Source organism: Pan paniscus, chromosome 2 (assembly GCF_029289425.2).
Source record: "Pan paniscus chromosome 2, NHGRI_mPanPan1-v2.0_pri, whole genome shotgun sequence".
In the NCBI taxonomy this organism is placed as follows: domain Eukaryota; kingdom Metazoa; phylum Chordata; class Mammalia; order Primates; family Hominidae; genus Pan; species Pan paniscus.
In genome coordinates, this window is record NC_085926.1 from 45922510 (window position 1) to 45936258 (window position 13749).

Below are 13749 nucleotides of genomic sequence, written 5' to 3' on the forward strand. Positions count from 1 at the left end.
CCATCCTTGTCAGTTCTTTGTACCCAACAACATAATGGGGCCTGCCAACCACTTGGTAATCCACTCAAACAAAAGAGGAATGGACAGTATTTCTAAAGGCTGGCTGGCCTGCATCCAGGCAGAGGCCAAGGAGGAGTTCACAGGGACCAGCTGCAGATGGCAATGATGCTCGAGCAGAGACAAGCTGAGACCACTTCTGCCTGTGCCATCTCAGCTCTGCCTCCCTGTGTTCCACATCCAAAGTCCAGTGCCCTGAAGGGCAGCCCAGGCCTGTCTGTTAGGGTGTGCTCAAAACAGAAGCAGCAGAACCCAAACTCTACTTCCTTCACTGGGCTGAGTGGGAGGACACAAAGGAGATTACATCCTCCTTGGACATGAAGGAAGAGCGAGCTTCAGGAAGAGACTGAAGGATATGGATGGTTCCAGACACAACTCCTAGCCTTGAGTTACTCTGGATGCCAAGGCTGCAGCTCTGGTAGACAGCATTCTCCAAAGCATGGGGTGTATTTCATGAATGTGCATTAACAGGTACATAGACTTCAGGTTAAATCACACTGAATCTTATCAGGGCAAAGTTATTCCTTTTTCAATTCTCTTTCAATCCTAACATATCAAAATGAAAGTCTCAAGTTGGTGGTAATATATTTTAGCACCTCTTTAATACCTAAGTTTAGAAAACACTGAATTCAGCTTATTAGCACTAACTAGCCACAACATCGGTAGGGGAGGAAGTGGCACCTAGAGAACATAGTAGGCAGTAGTAGCAGGAGACTGACCTTGGCCTCCTGTGGCCTGGGGCCCAGGTGAGGCTGGTGACAGTGCAGGGCTGGGCTCTCCCTGGCTAGTGCCTGAGCCACTGCTATCAGGGGAGCCAGGGCCTTCACTGAGCTTCTGGAAACAGGCTCGGCAGCAGCGCTCCTTTTTGCCACCGTGCTTGCTCAGGACGTAGTTGTTGCAGCAGTAGTAACAGAAGATGCGGCCACATATCCTGGGAACAAAACAAGCCCAGGCTGTGAGGATGACACACTATGATCTTGTGTGATCTGCTCAGCACCCAAACTGGGCTCTGGATGCCATGTGACTCTCATCAGACCTGGCTCTGCCCCCAAGTTAGGATGTGGCCATGAGCTCATTTCCTAAGATTCCAACAAAGCCTTCTTGTCAGCTTGGTGAAAGCATGGTTTACTTCCTAAGGTCCTGGGAGGCAGGGAGACAAAGTGTGGCTGAGCCCACCTTCCCTGGCACCAAGTTGTAGGTATGCCTCCCATATCTCAGAAGCTAAGGCTCTAAGAGACCACAGACCTTCACAGCTATGCTGATTATTCTGCACCTGCCCCCAGCCCAGCCCGAGATTCATCTTTATCCATCCTTCTCTGGCCTTCATGCCCCTGGCACTGCCTGTGTTCCTCTAGTGAGGTTTCAGGCCAGCTCTTGCTGGCTTCCAGTAATGCTGCTCCCCTCTGGTCCCTATAGGAATGGTAGAAGAACTGCTAGTCTCTGGGTATGCCCCATCCCTGTGGGGCTCCCTAACTCCATCCACATCTCTGTATTTTTTCCTTTCAGGGAGCCCTGAGTGTCTTGTTAGGATCCCAACTAATACACCTTCCTTACCTGGTTCCCTTAAAGCCAAAACGCAATGTGCTCTTCCTAAATAGTCAGCCATGGTGCCAACACCTATCACAGAGTCCTCTTTTGGATCTGTCTGCTCTGGTCCTGGGCCCCACCAGGGTGTTGGTGCCAACCCACGAGCTCCCTGCTGACCTGCAGTGGTGCCGCCGCACCATCCAGCTGAACTCCCGCTTGCAGTCGAGGCAGTGGTTTGCCTCTGTGTCTCCGAGCCATCTCTCCTCAGCACTGAGCTTCTGCTGGAATTCCAGGGCATCTGACTTCTGCCAGAGAGCATCCTTGTCCCTGGGACAAAACCACATTGGAAGAAAAGAAGAGAGAATCCATGAAAACAATAGGATGATCCTTGCTTCATTTCAAAAGACTGGTATCAAATTTCCTAAGTCATAGAAAGAAAATTCACTTTCACCTTGGAAATATGCCCCAGCCCATGCTAAGTCTCCTCCATCTCCCCCGACATGCAGACTTAACTGACACCACATGTGTGAGAACATGCGGGAGGCAAAAGATGTACACAGAAGGCACTGTTAAATGCAAAGAGCTGCCAGCACCAAAGAGAGCCACCACTCAGGCACCTAAACAACAGTGCTGGGGACCACTGGGAGTTTAAGCTAAAACGTGCTGCCATGCCGACGGCGTGCAGTAAGCCCAAGGACCATGAATGTACTTCCCACCTGAATCTTAATGTGCTTGGGGCCCTTTATGTTTCTATGGTTGATCCAAGTAACAATTAATCAGTGGAGAAGATCAAAGATTTCCTAGTGTGAAAATCTGATCAGATGTTAGCCTCCTCTGCCCCTCAGAGAGATGGTAAGGTCACTCCAAGAAGCCAGACTCAAAGAAGTGTGAGGCTTTCCAGAAAGGTCTGGCAGTGTCAGAATGTGCCTGATGCACTGGAGGGGGAGGATGTGAACAGAGGCTTCCTCAAGGATACTGATGAGCATGTTCAGGCTTGATGGTTTCTGACACGGGAAGTTTAGTTCTTTCTCACATGGAGCCCCAGCTAGCATCCTCAGGGCTAATGTGGCTCTAGCAGCACCTCAGCCACCGGTAATGTGACACCCGAGCCACTCAGGTCCTGAGAGAGACAGGCTCCATCACTGACCAGGAACTCCCAATCAACCCCAGATCTTTTGCCTTAAATAAAAAAGTTTGAACATGGGCTTGGCTGGCTTTTTCAAGGACACTTGAAATTGTCAGGAAGCAGGAAGACTCATTCTCTGAAGCAGCCTCATTCTCTAGGCTGGTCCACCCACACTTTGGGAATGTGGAATGCTGCCAGGAGCTGGTGTTTTCCATCACACCCCTCAGGTCACAAATACCCTGAGTTCTAACTCTGTATATTGATGATAAGAAGGCAGGGTTTTTAAACTTTCAAATTGGTTATAATTTTAATATCACTGTTTTCTAACACTTAATGAATTAGCATATCTAGGCTTTGCTGATCCATGGTGCTGCTAACATCACAAAAACAGGGCTAATCAGATTGTATGTGCCTCTTGAAGGAAAGACCCCAAACTACAAACCAATTCTATGAAGTCTTCTTACCAAAATTTTGAACCTGAGTCTAAGCAAGCTGCCAGTACAATGATGGTTCTCAGCTCTGGCTCACTGGTGTCTGAGTCTCACTCCCAGAAATTCCAATTCGGTTAGTCTTGGTGGGGCCTGGACATGGGCATTTTTAAATTACTTTCCTAGTGATTCTAATATGTAGCCAGGATTGAGAACCACTGCAATAGTTCTAACTATGGACTCACAGGAAATGCAAGGGATGGATGATCATGTTAAATGACACCATGGGGAAGCAATCGGCAAAAGTAGAGAGATGATAGGGAAACCCATTGACTAAAAGGGATGTAAGAGACACAGCAATTGCAATAGATGAATCTAATTTAGATCCTGATTAGAACGACCTGAAAATATTCTAAGGCAATCGGAAAAATTTGAAACTGACTAGACACTTGATGATATTAAGAAATTATACTTCATTTTTTAAGGTGTAATAAGGACACTGTGGTTGTTTAAAAATGGAGGGTTCTGGCACCAGGCATGGTGGCTCATGCCTGTAATCCCAGGACTTGGGAGGCTGAGGCAGGCAAATCATTTGGGGCCAGGAATTCAGAACCAGCCTGGCCAACATGGTGAAGCCTATTTCTACTAAAAATATAAAAATTAGCTGGGAGTGGTGGTGTGTGCCTGTAATCCCAGCTACTCGGGTGGCTGAGGCACAAGAATCGCTTGAATGCAGGAGGAAGAGGTTGCAGTGAGCCAAGATCACGCCACTGTACTCAAGCCTGGGCAACAGAGTGAGACTCTGTCTCAAAAAAAAAAAAAAAAAATTCAAAAAATAGAAAATAAAAGAGTCCTTACCTTGGAGAGGTACATACTGAAATATTTATGGATGAAATGATATGTCTGGGATTTGCTTCAAAATAATCTGGGAAGGTGGGTAAGCAGGTGGGTCTACAGATGAATCAAGACTGGCCCTGAGCTGAACACTGTTGAAGCTGGGTGACAGGTACCTGGAGGTGTATTAATGATTCCATTTTTGTATATTTGAAAATTTCCATAAGGAAAAGTTAAAATAAGTTTTGAATGACTTGTCAGCATTAAAAAATCAGGACACTTCACATTAAGATCCAGGTTTCCACCTTCTCTCAAGAAGTAAGGTGGTCTGGCAGTTCTAGGCCAAGACATATGGCAGAAGCAGAGCCCAGCTGTGTCCTCAGTTTCTCACAGTCCCTTCCTGATACAAGCTTCCACTTGTATCAGCTGCCTGGTACCTGCAGGCACTGGAGTTTGGGACTCTAGTACTGGGGAAAGTGAGATGGAGAAGGAGAGAGGGGCTCCTGAGACAGCAGCAAGAAAGTGGGGAAATTTCTGAAGTATGCTTTCAAGAACAGCTGCATTTCTTTAGAGAAAACCCAAGTGTGGGGAAAACCCCAGCTGCTGGTTTGACACAGCACTCACCTGAGCAGCTCTATCAGCCGCTCCTCGAGATACTTCTTGGTTCTGTTGAGGTCATCCAGGTCAGCAAGCATCTTCTGGTCATTCCTCTCGCGGTTTGTCACCTCCTGGCAGAGTTTGTTGTAATACTCTTGGATTTTTGTTGTGGCTTTTTCGAGTTCCTTCTGGTTCCTGGGGGAGGAGTGGTAAGTTTTCTTGATTAGCCAGGACTTCCAGCTTTCCCAGGGCTCTAGGCTCACCCAGGACTCTAATGAGGGGTGCTACTGCCCTCCGCCATGGGGGAGCCCCTTGGTATCTGCTCACAGCTTATGCAGTCCCCTAGCTTTTGAGACTCTCCTCTCACCCCCACATACAAAGGGCCATTCTGGGAGGGAAAGCAGGCTGACCCCAGGTTGCCAGAAGCACCCTAAGTGAATAGAACTCTGCACCCCTTGGCTCCTGGACAGGGGCTGGGCTTGCAAGAGAAGCCTGATAGGCAAGGCTCATGGGCTGGTGATGGGGAGGATGGGCAGGAGGAGAAAGGAGTCAGGACAGGCAGGACAGAGGTGTAGCTTCCTGGAGGTGGCCACACAGAGGAGGGCCTGTCTTCCACACGTCCTTGGGACTCTACACATGGGGCATGGCCCTGGGCCCACAGCAGGCACTCAGTCTTAATCTGCACTGCCAGCTGTTCTACCTGATAGCCCCCCTGAGGCCCAAGGAATTCCGTTTTGGGTGCTGCAGGGTGTCTCAGTCTATAGCAGAGGGAGCTGGCTGAATCTCGCTGTCTTCCTCACCCCACCCACTCCATTTTTAATGCAGCTATTTCCTAAGGCAGTGGTTTTCCAAGGATGGTCCAGTGGGACATAATAAAACTCCATTAAACAAAGGGTTCTGCAGAGAGACTGATTACTTTACACCTTCCACATCTAGTATAAAGTTGCCAGGAGGTTGTTTAGTAGACCCTGTCCACCAAAATGGCCTTATAGGTGCACCCCCACACACAGGCAGCATATGTGTGTGCTTGCACACACACACACCACACACACACACTGAATAAAATAAGTTGGCAAATAGACTGTACAGCTTTGAGCAACTGAAACAAATGCTCTGAGATCTTACAAAAAACCACTGTTTATCATGTTTTCATGCCACCAACTCAGACTCTGTTTAAATTGTCATATGAACATGACTTAACTAAGGGCAGCCAGTGACCTGTAGGATCTGAACACTAGAAGGGTAAGATGAAAAACGTATGTCCAGGTTACCAAATGTCAAAGATATCCTGGATCTCCTACTGAGCCAGAGCCCAGGCCTAGAAGGCAGGTGTTGGGAAGAGGTAATAGATAAATAGAAAAGTTAGAGACTTGGGACAATTTGGTGTGCTTATCTTTGCTGGTGGCACACATGCAATTCGATTCCAGCAACTCCTCCTCCCTGCTACACCTTTTTAAAATCAGGTCTTCCTCCCTGTTACATCTTTTCTTAATCAGGTCCTGGCTCAACTAGCTGTGTCCCATGACCACATGGTGGACTTAGGCTCACAACTCCACGTGGCCCCAAGCCTGAAAATGAGGGGGTCAAGGAGGCCTTGGGTGGCAGCGTGATCTGCTATCCACAGATATGGCATCAGAGTCTGCACAAAGACAGGCTGATCCTGGTCCTTGGCATACTCATCTTCCTCATCCATAAAATGGGGATAGATGATAACACCTTCCTCATAGGACTGTTAGGAGGATTAAATGGGCAAATGTATGCAAAGTATTCAAAACAGAGTCGGCCACGTTTTCAGCATTATTTAAATACATGCTGCTACTATTACCATTATTATTATGATCTAACTTTTATTTCATTTTAGTTTTTCCAAAGCTTGCAGTTACTGAAGTATGCACTGCCAGAGAGAAGAAAATTGAGTTAGGAGAAAGGTGCTTTAGCCGTGTATAGGTTGTGATGGGCAGGCAGCCAGGTTCTCTGTGGCATGCTTCCAGCAGAAGCACTTTCCGAGTTTGTGGCTTTTCTTGCAAAAGGACTTCCTAAACCTAATATGAGTGACTGACTTTCTAAATGACGAGACCAAACACTCCTTCCCTGAAGACTACCGACAGCTGCGTAGGTGGACTGTGACTAACCTTTCTAGGTCTTCACGCAGGGCAGCCCCCTCCTTGTCCTTCCTCAGCATGGCCGCCTGGCACTCTGCAAGATGGTTGCTAGTGCAGCTCAGCTTCTCTCCCATGTCTGCTTGGGTGGCCTGGCACAGGACATCAGGGAGAAGACACTCAGCTTGCAGAAGGCCATGCAACGTACCATAAAGTGGCTGGTGTGCCATCCACCCCATCTGGCTGGGTCACTTCTAAATGGAGGGTTGTTTCCTATTAAGTTCAACAGGCCATGAACCTCTGCTCTATATTTGTGGGGCCTCAATTGCAACTAGTTGTGGTGGTTGGCAAGTGGCAGGTACCAGAATTCCCAGGGTAACACTGAAGGTAGAGGTGGCAGGGAGCAGGATTCACCTGAACAAGTCACTGCTCTGAAGACTGTGGGTCCAGTGCCACCCCTGCTCCCACCCATTTTAGAATCACTGGCTGGCGATCACCCATAGAGATGGCCAAAGAGGACACTTATTTCCTTTCTGCATTTGGCAGCTCCGGCCAGGTATCCAGGGAATGGATGGAGGGGGTCAGGGTACAAACTAGGGTGTCTACAAAGGTGAAACTGAGGACGGCTTCAGCTTGGGAATCTGGAGGCATGCAGGGAGCCCTCTTAAATGGTCCAGTCAAAACCACACCAGATGCCCTCTCCCTGACAGGTCTACACTACCAGGGCCTACCTTCAGCTTCTCCACAGCTTCCTCAGCAGCCTGCAGCTGCCGGCCTTGCTCCTCAAGCTGGCCCCTGAGGCTCTTGCACTCTTCACCAGCATTCTAGAGAGGACAAGAAAGGGATCATAAAAGTAGGGTCCTTGCTCTGAGGATCCCTCAGCCCCCTCACCCAAACAGATAAAACCAAGCTACCTTTCTCTTTTTCCCTGCAAACTGGCTCCTCAATGAGCTTTGGGTTTATTAATAGTGAAACACTTTCAAGCTTACTAAGAAAAGAGACTTAGCCTGGTCCCCAAACTTAGAACTTAATTTCCGCAAGAGAAAAAGTTGGCTATAAGCCACATGGAGTTTCACGGAGTGGGGTGGCACTGGGTGGGGAGGCACATCTGTGGCACTGCGGTGGAGCTGCCTCAGAGAGGAGGGTTAGGAGTAGCCTGAGAGTGCACAGACCTTGATGCAGACAGACTAGTGGCAAGCCCTGGAAATCAAAGCCCCAGGCCATTCTGCGCTGTCTTCACTCTAGACAGTCCTTAACCCCTCATCTTTGTGTACTATCAAAGGCACATAGTAACTGCTCATCTCATTAACTTGTCTGTCCCAAGGGCCTTGTAAAAATGAAGTGAGCTTGTTCCCTTCCCTGTATCTGCTGTCAGGAGAGCACCTGATGGGGTTGGTTATTCATTAAGAACTCAGAGATAGGACATGAGGCAGCTGTGAACTGCTGGCCCTCTGCAGGGGTTTTAGAGGCCAAGTCAGGGCTCTCACATTCACATGCCCGGCGGGGCTGGGCAAGTACAGAAACCAGTGTAAGGAAAAGTGCAGAGGATGTGTGCCTCCTTTAAAGTGGGCAGACACCCTCAGGTTCCTGCTGACTGCTGCCACAGGGCGGGGGCAAGGTGAGGACGCAGGCTTTCAAAAGCCCTCAAACTGTATTTGTAAACACCCTGCTCTTTCAATGTTGGCTACTAATTTTACAAACTTCTGTGTGGGCTAATCTTGTTTGCAATGGTCTTGAGTTTAAACTTCTGGGCTAAGGCATCACTCCCAATGTTCTGCGCCTAACATATTCCTGCAGAGAGAAAGATGCTACTGGGAGCTGTGATAGGACAGGGCCACAAGGTGTTTGCCTGCACCCACAGTACATTCTCCAGCCCTCACCTGCCTCATGGCTAAAGGTGCATCCTCCCATGGACCCACCAGGCCTGCCCAGGGAGAGGGGTAGAGCCCAAGTGGTTGAAGCTAGGATTACCTTAAGTCTGCTCTGGTAGTCCATGATTTCAGCACTCAGCTGGAACTTGAGGGTGTCGAGCTCCTGGTGTGCAGCCTCTTGGAGGCTCTGGGCCCGCTGCTCGGCCTGGGCGAGCTGGGCCTGCAGGCCAGGCAGTGAGCCGGCTGCTGCCTTGGCCGCCTTCAGCTTCTCCTGCAAGCTCTCCTTCTCTTGCTGCAGCCCAGCTACTTGGCGCTCCAGGCCCTCTCGCTCCCTTGAGGCTGCCTCTTTGGCGTCCTGGAGCTCCTGGACAGCACAGGCCAGTGCCTCCTCCACTCGCTCCTTTTCCACGGTCAGTGCGCAAACCTGGATGCCCAGCTCGGCTGTGTCCGTGTTGGCCCGGTGCAGCTGCTCTTGCAGCTCAGCGTGCTCCAGCTGTGCTTCCTCGGAGCTGCATTTGGCCTGGGACAGCTCCTCCTGCAGGGCCCGCAGCTCCTCCTCCCTCTGCTGGGCCTCATCGGCCCTCTCCTCCTGCAGTGCCCCTTCACGCTCCGAGCATTGCAGCAGCTCCTGGACATGGGCTCTGTTAAGGGCTTCATTCTGCTCCTTCAGCTGCTGCACAAGGGTTTTGTGCTCCCTCAGGACGGCCTCAGCCATGCTTAGCTGGCTCTGCACCTTGTCCTGGTCATCCAGGGCTGCCCGCATCTTGGCCTGGAGGTCCACCACCTGAGCCTGCAGCCGTTGGACCTCCCCCTGATGGACTTCCAGCTGCGCCTGAGACAGGGCTAGCTGGGCAGCCAGCTCACGGGCTTCATTGTCGGTGGGTGGGCCAACTCCCTGTTGGCCTTTCTCTGCTGTGAGGACCTCAATCAGCTGGGTCTGCTGCTGGCACTGGCTCTCGAGAGCCCTAAGCTCTCTGTGCCAGGCCTCTGCCAGTTGCCGGCACTGCTCCACCTCCTCCCGCAGCTGCTGACACTCGCCCTCCTTGCTCTGTAGAATGGCCTCCTTCTCTGCCATCTGGGCTTTCATGGCCTCCTTGGCCTTCCTTACAGCCAGCAAGCTCGCCTCCATCTGGTCACCCAAGTGCCGGATGCTGGCCTGCTCGGCCTCCAGGGAGGCCAAGGAGCCCTGGATGGCTGATTCTCGCTGCTGCAAAGCCTGGTAATCGGCCTGCAGGGCTTGCAGCTTGCCCTCCAGGAGCTGGTTACGCCCGACCACATTCTGTAGCTCCTTCTCCAGCTCCCTGTTGGCCTGCCGGAGCTCTTCCTCCTGGCTGCCCTCTTGCACCTTGGTATCGTCTAACTGTGCCTCCTGCAGGCCCCTCTGCTCCTCCTCTGGCTTCCCACAGGCCTCTTGCAGACTGGAGTTCACAGGGACCAGGGCCTCATTCTTCTCACCTGCCACTGGCAGTTCTGGGCCAGGCGGCCCAGCAAGCTGCTCGAGCATACCCACCTGCTGGCTGAGGTGGTCTTTGTCCTGAATGAGCTGCTTCTTCTGCTCCTCCAGGTCACTCACATGTTGGCTCACCTGTGCCAGCTGGGTCTCCAGGAACTGCAGCTGCCGGGTCAGAGACCTGACCTCCTGCTCCAGCAGCTCCTTCTCCTCCTGTTGCTGTTTTTTCTCCTGCCTCAACTCTGCTAGCTCCTCCTCCCAGGAGCTCGTGTGGGCCAGCAACTCCTGCAGCCGTCGCCAGAGCTGGTCTGCCTCCTGTCCCTTCCCAGACAACTCCTCCTGGAGTGGGGCCATCTCCTTCACCAGGCGCTCCAGGCTGGCCCGGGCATCCTCTTTCAGCTGCAGCTCCTTGACCAGCTGTTCCAGTTGGGCACTCTGCTGTCTGTTGACCTCCTCGACCTTGGTTCTCTCCCTTTCTAGGGCTTGAAGCTTCTCCCCTAGCTCCTGCATCTCCTGGGCCGCATCACTGGGAATAGGTTCTTGCCGGCCCTTTGTGTCTGATGCCGTATCTGCCTTCTGCTGAGCCATGGCTAGCCAGCCTGGGAAGCTGGCTAAATGCTGGTTTTTCTTGCCCAGTGAGTCCCGTGTGGCCTCAAGCTCCTGTGCCAAGGGCTGCAGCATGGACTCCAGCCGCCGCAGGGCTGTGTGGTAGTCCTCCTCCTTCTCTGCTGCTCCTAGCTCCAGGGCCTGCAGGCATGTCTGCAGCTCCTTCACAGTGTTCTGGGTGGCCTGGGTGACCTCCCACTGCTTCTGGAGCTCAGCTACCAAGCAAGTGAGGCGAACGTTGTCCTCCGCTGCAGTGCGCCCCCTCTCCCTCTCTGTCTGCAGTTGCTCCCCTTGCTGGCTGACAGCTGCCCTCAGCTCCTGGTTCTCTCTGTCCAGCTGCTGCATGCGCTCCTGTAGCTGCTTCTCCCGCACCTCCAACTGGTCCAGCTCTAGTCGCATCTCATCAAAGCCCTCCAATGCCTCGTTGTTTAGGGGGCTGTTCAGGTCAAAGTTGGACACCATCTCTTGAGTCTGGGAGGGAAAACACAAAAGACAAGTGGCTTTAGGATGAAGCTACAGGGCTATTCAGAAAAGCTTTAGAGTTTAATGAGAGCAGAGGTAAAAATACAGGCATTACCTGCCCTAAGGTTAGTCTAAAGAACTATTCAAAAGACTAGAATCCCTTTGCTCAAAGCATCTGCCACAGATTCAGCAGCACATTCCAAAGCTATGAGGCCACCCATGTGAGCTCCACTGAGATACAGACTTGCATTTCCCATCCAGCCTTCTTCAGCCTTATTAACTTAATGGACGTTGTCTCTGAGATAAATTCAGTTATATCTAAGCTGTTGTTCATTCATTGTGCCATACCCGTAACTGCAACTCCTGGCATGATTAAGCCACAAAATAAGGTAAAAGATTCATCTATTTTCTACTCTTAATGCTCCTTATATTGATCATTTTAATTTTTTTAATTGCTGTTCAGTTTCCACAGAACTATATACAGCTGTGATAAATTCACATTTCTAAAAAAAATTAACAAACTGCCACTACCTACTAACATTGACTGAGCCCTTGCATATGTCAAGCCCGTAAGTACTTAACATACGCTTAAGAACTGCATGCGCACCCCTCATTTATGAGCTAGAATGAGTTTTATTATCCCCATCCTGTGGATGAGAGAGCTGAAGGTTAAGTAATTTCCCCTTGGTCACAGCTGGTAGGTGAGAGTCAGGATTTGACTCTTGTCACTTTTAACCACAGTGCTAAACTGCTTCTTTTAAAATACTTTAAAATCATTTAGAAGAATGTAATTTTAAGAGAGCCTAGATTCTATTTGGTTGAAAAACCCAGACTCCCGGGAACAGCAGCCATAACTGAGTGGTTCTATTGCTCTGGCTGGAACAACGGGCATCTGAGAACATCACCCTTGAGTTGCTAGGGGCAAGGACATACCCTGGTAGAAGCTATAGGAAGATAATTCCCAGCCTTCCTGGCCTTACCTGCAGGTAGCTGCTCACCAAGCTGCTCATGCTGGAGCTGCGGCTAGGGGGTTTCCACAGGTAAGCAGAAGAGCCAGTGGTCAGCGTCCTCCTGTGGGGCCACAAAACAGACATACCTGTATTCAGAGCAGGAAACCTAACACATGGAGGCCTTGCTGGTCACTAGGCAACCAGGTGGTGGTAGGGGGCTGCCTTCCCAGGTAGAATGCAAGAAAGTCAAACCCAACAGATTCCACCAAAGAGCACAGCTACACTGGTCTGTAACAGATGAATTCCATGGCTAGAGTTTTACCATCATGGCTTTCCTCCCACTGCCAAAAAAGAATTAAGTGAACATGTATTTCCCACTATTTGGTTTAAATTTTCCTTGAGCTTTTGGTGCCTGCCTCAGTTTGTCTGCCAGTGAGGAACAAGCAGCAGTCAGTTTGGTAAATAAGAGTCACACTGTGCTTGGGGGCTCAGCTGCCCGCTCTGTATGACACAGCAACAGTGTGGCTGGGAGGCCTGCTTCTAGGTCACATAACCAGGCCAGTCAGTGCAGATACAGAACATTTCCCTCATGCAGAAAGTTCCATTGGATGGCACTGCTTTAGAAATACAAAGGCTTGTGTGATAACTCTCGTTTAGCAGGAACACTGGAAACTAAACACATTTTTACTTCATCAGAATCATCTCCTAAATCTAAAATTATTGTGTGTTCAAACCTAGTCTCCAAAACCCAGCAACTGCCCTTCACATAACCAGGCCAGTCAGTGCAGATACAGAACATTTCCCTCATGCAGAAAGTTCCATTGGATGGCACTGCTTTAGAAATACAAAGGCTTGTGTGATAACTCTCGTTTAGCAGGAACACTGGAAACTAAACACATTTTTACTTCATCAGAATCATCTCCTAAATCTAAAATTATTGTGTGTTCAAACCTAGTCTCCAAAACCCAGCAACTGCCCTTCACAGTATCTTCCCTGAAGACAGTCACATATGTACATAAGGAGACAGTGGGGATGCTCTTGGCAGCACTGTAACTGGAAAAAGGGAAACCAAACAAACTCTACACTGCTATGGAAAGAGATACACTGTGGCTTATTCACCCAACAGAATTCTCTACACCATGGGTTGGCATTCTTTTTTTTTGAAAAGGACCAGATAGTAAATATTTTGGTCTTGTGGGCTATATGGTCTCTGTCACTCAACTGGCACTGTTAGCATAAAAGCAGCCATGGACAACAGGTGAGTAAATGGGCAAAGCTGTGTTCCACACAGCCCTCTGGGCTGTGCTTTGCCAACCCAACTCTACACTTACAGAACTCCATGTATAAGCAGATACAAAATCTCAAAAACAAGGCAAAATGAAAAAAGCAGGTTGCAAAGGATAGCTATTACATGATTCAACATGTGTAAAATTTTAAAACATTTACAAAATAAAACTATATATATATACTTATATAAAATATTTACAAATACACAATTAATAATGAAAGCATAAGATCTGAGAATGAAATGCATTGATTACATGATTACTTCTGAAAGGGGAACAAAGGAGAAAGGATGGCAATGGGGTGGGGCTTTAGCTGATCTATAATATTTTATTTCTTAAAAAAAGTATCAGATGTAACCAAACCTCCCCACAAGAGCCAGCTTGAAGGGGGCTCCCCACTGGGGTAATTGGATAAATGGGATAATGTAAGCTTCAAAATAAATAATGACAGTGACA

General features: G+C 49.5%; 1 protein-coding gene across 3 annotated transcripts in view; it reads right to left on the reverse strand.

Moving 5' to 3' along the window:
* The window catches only part of FYCO1 (FYVE and coiled-coil domain autophagy adaptor 1), a 77910-nt gene that overhangs the window by 39699 nt on the left and 24462 nt on the right, over positions 1 to 13749 (reverse strand). For all 3 annotated transcript variants that reach the window (XR_611805.4, XM_003818474.5, XM_008971814.5), the window contains exons 7-13: positions 12038 to 12128; positions 8640 to 11066; positions 7400 to 7492; positions 6702 to 6820; positions 4597 to 4764; positions 1762 to 1911; positions 777 to 988 (exon numbers count right to left, since the gene is read on the reverse strand). Coding sequence is in view for 2 of the 3 variants with exons in the window: in XM_003818474.5 (XP_003818522.3) it covers positions 777 to 988; positions 1762 to 1911; positions 4597 to 4764; positions 6702 to 6820; positions 7400 to 7492; positions 8640 to 11066; positions 12038 to 12128 (3260 nt within the window). In the remaining variant the exon portion in view is untranslated. The remainder of the gene's footprint in view (positions 1 to 776; positions 989 to 1761; positions 1912 to 4596; positions 4765 to 6701; positions 6821 to 7399; positions 7493 to 8639; positions 11067 to 12037; positions 12129 to 13749) is intronic.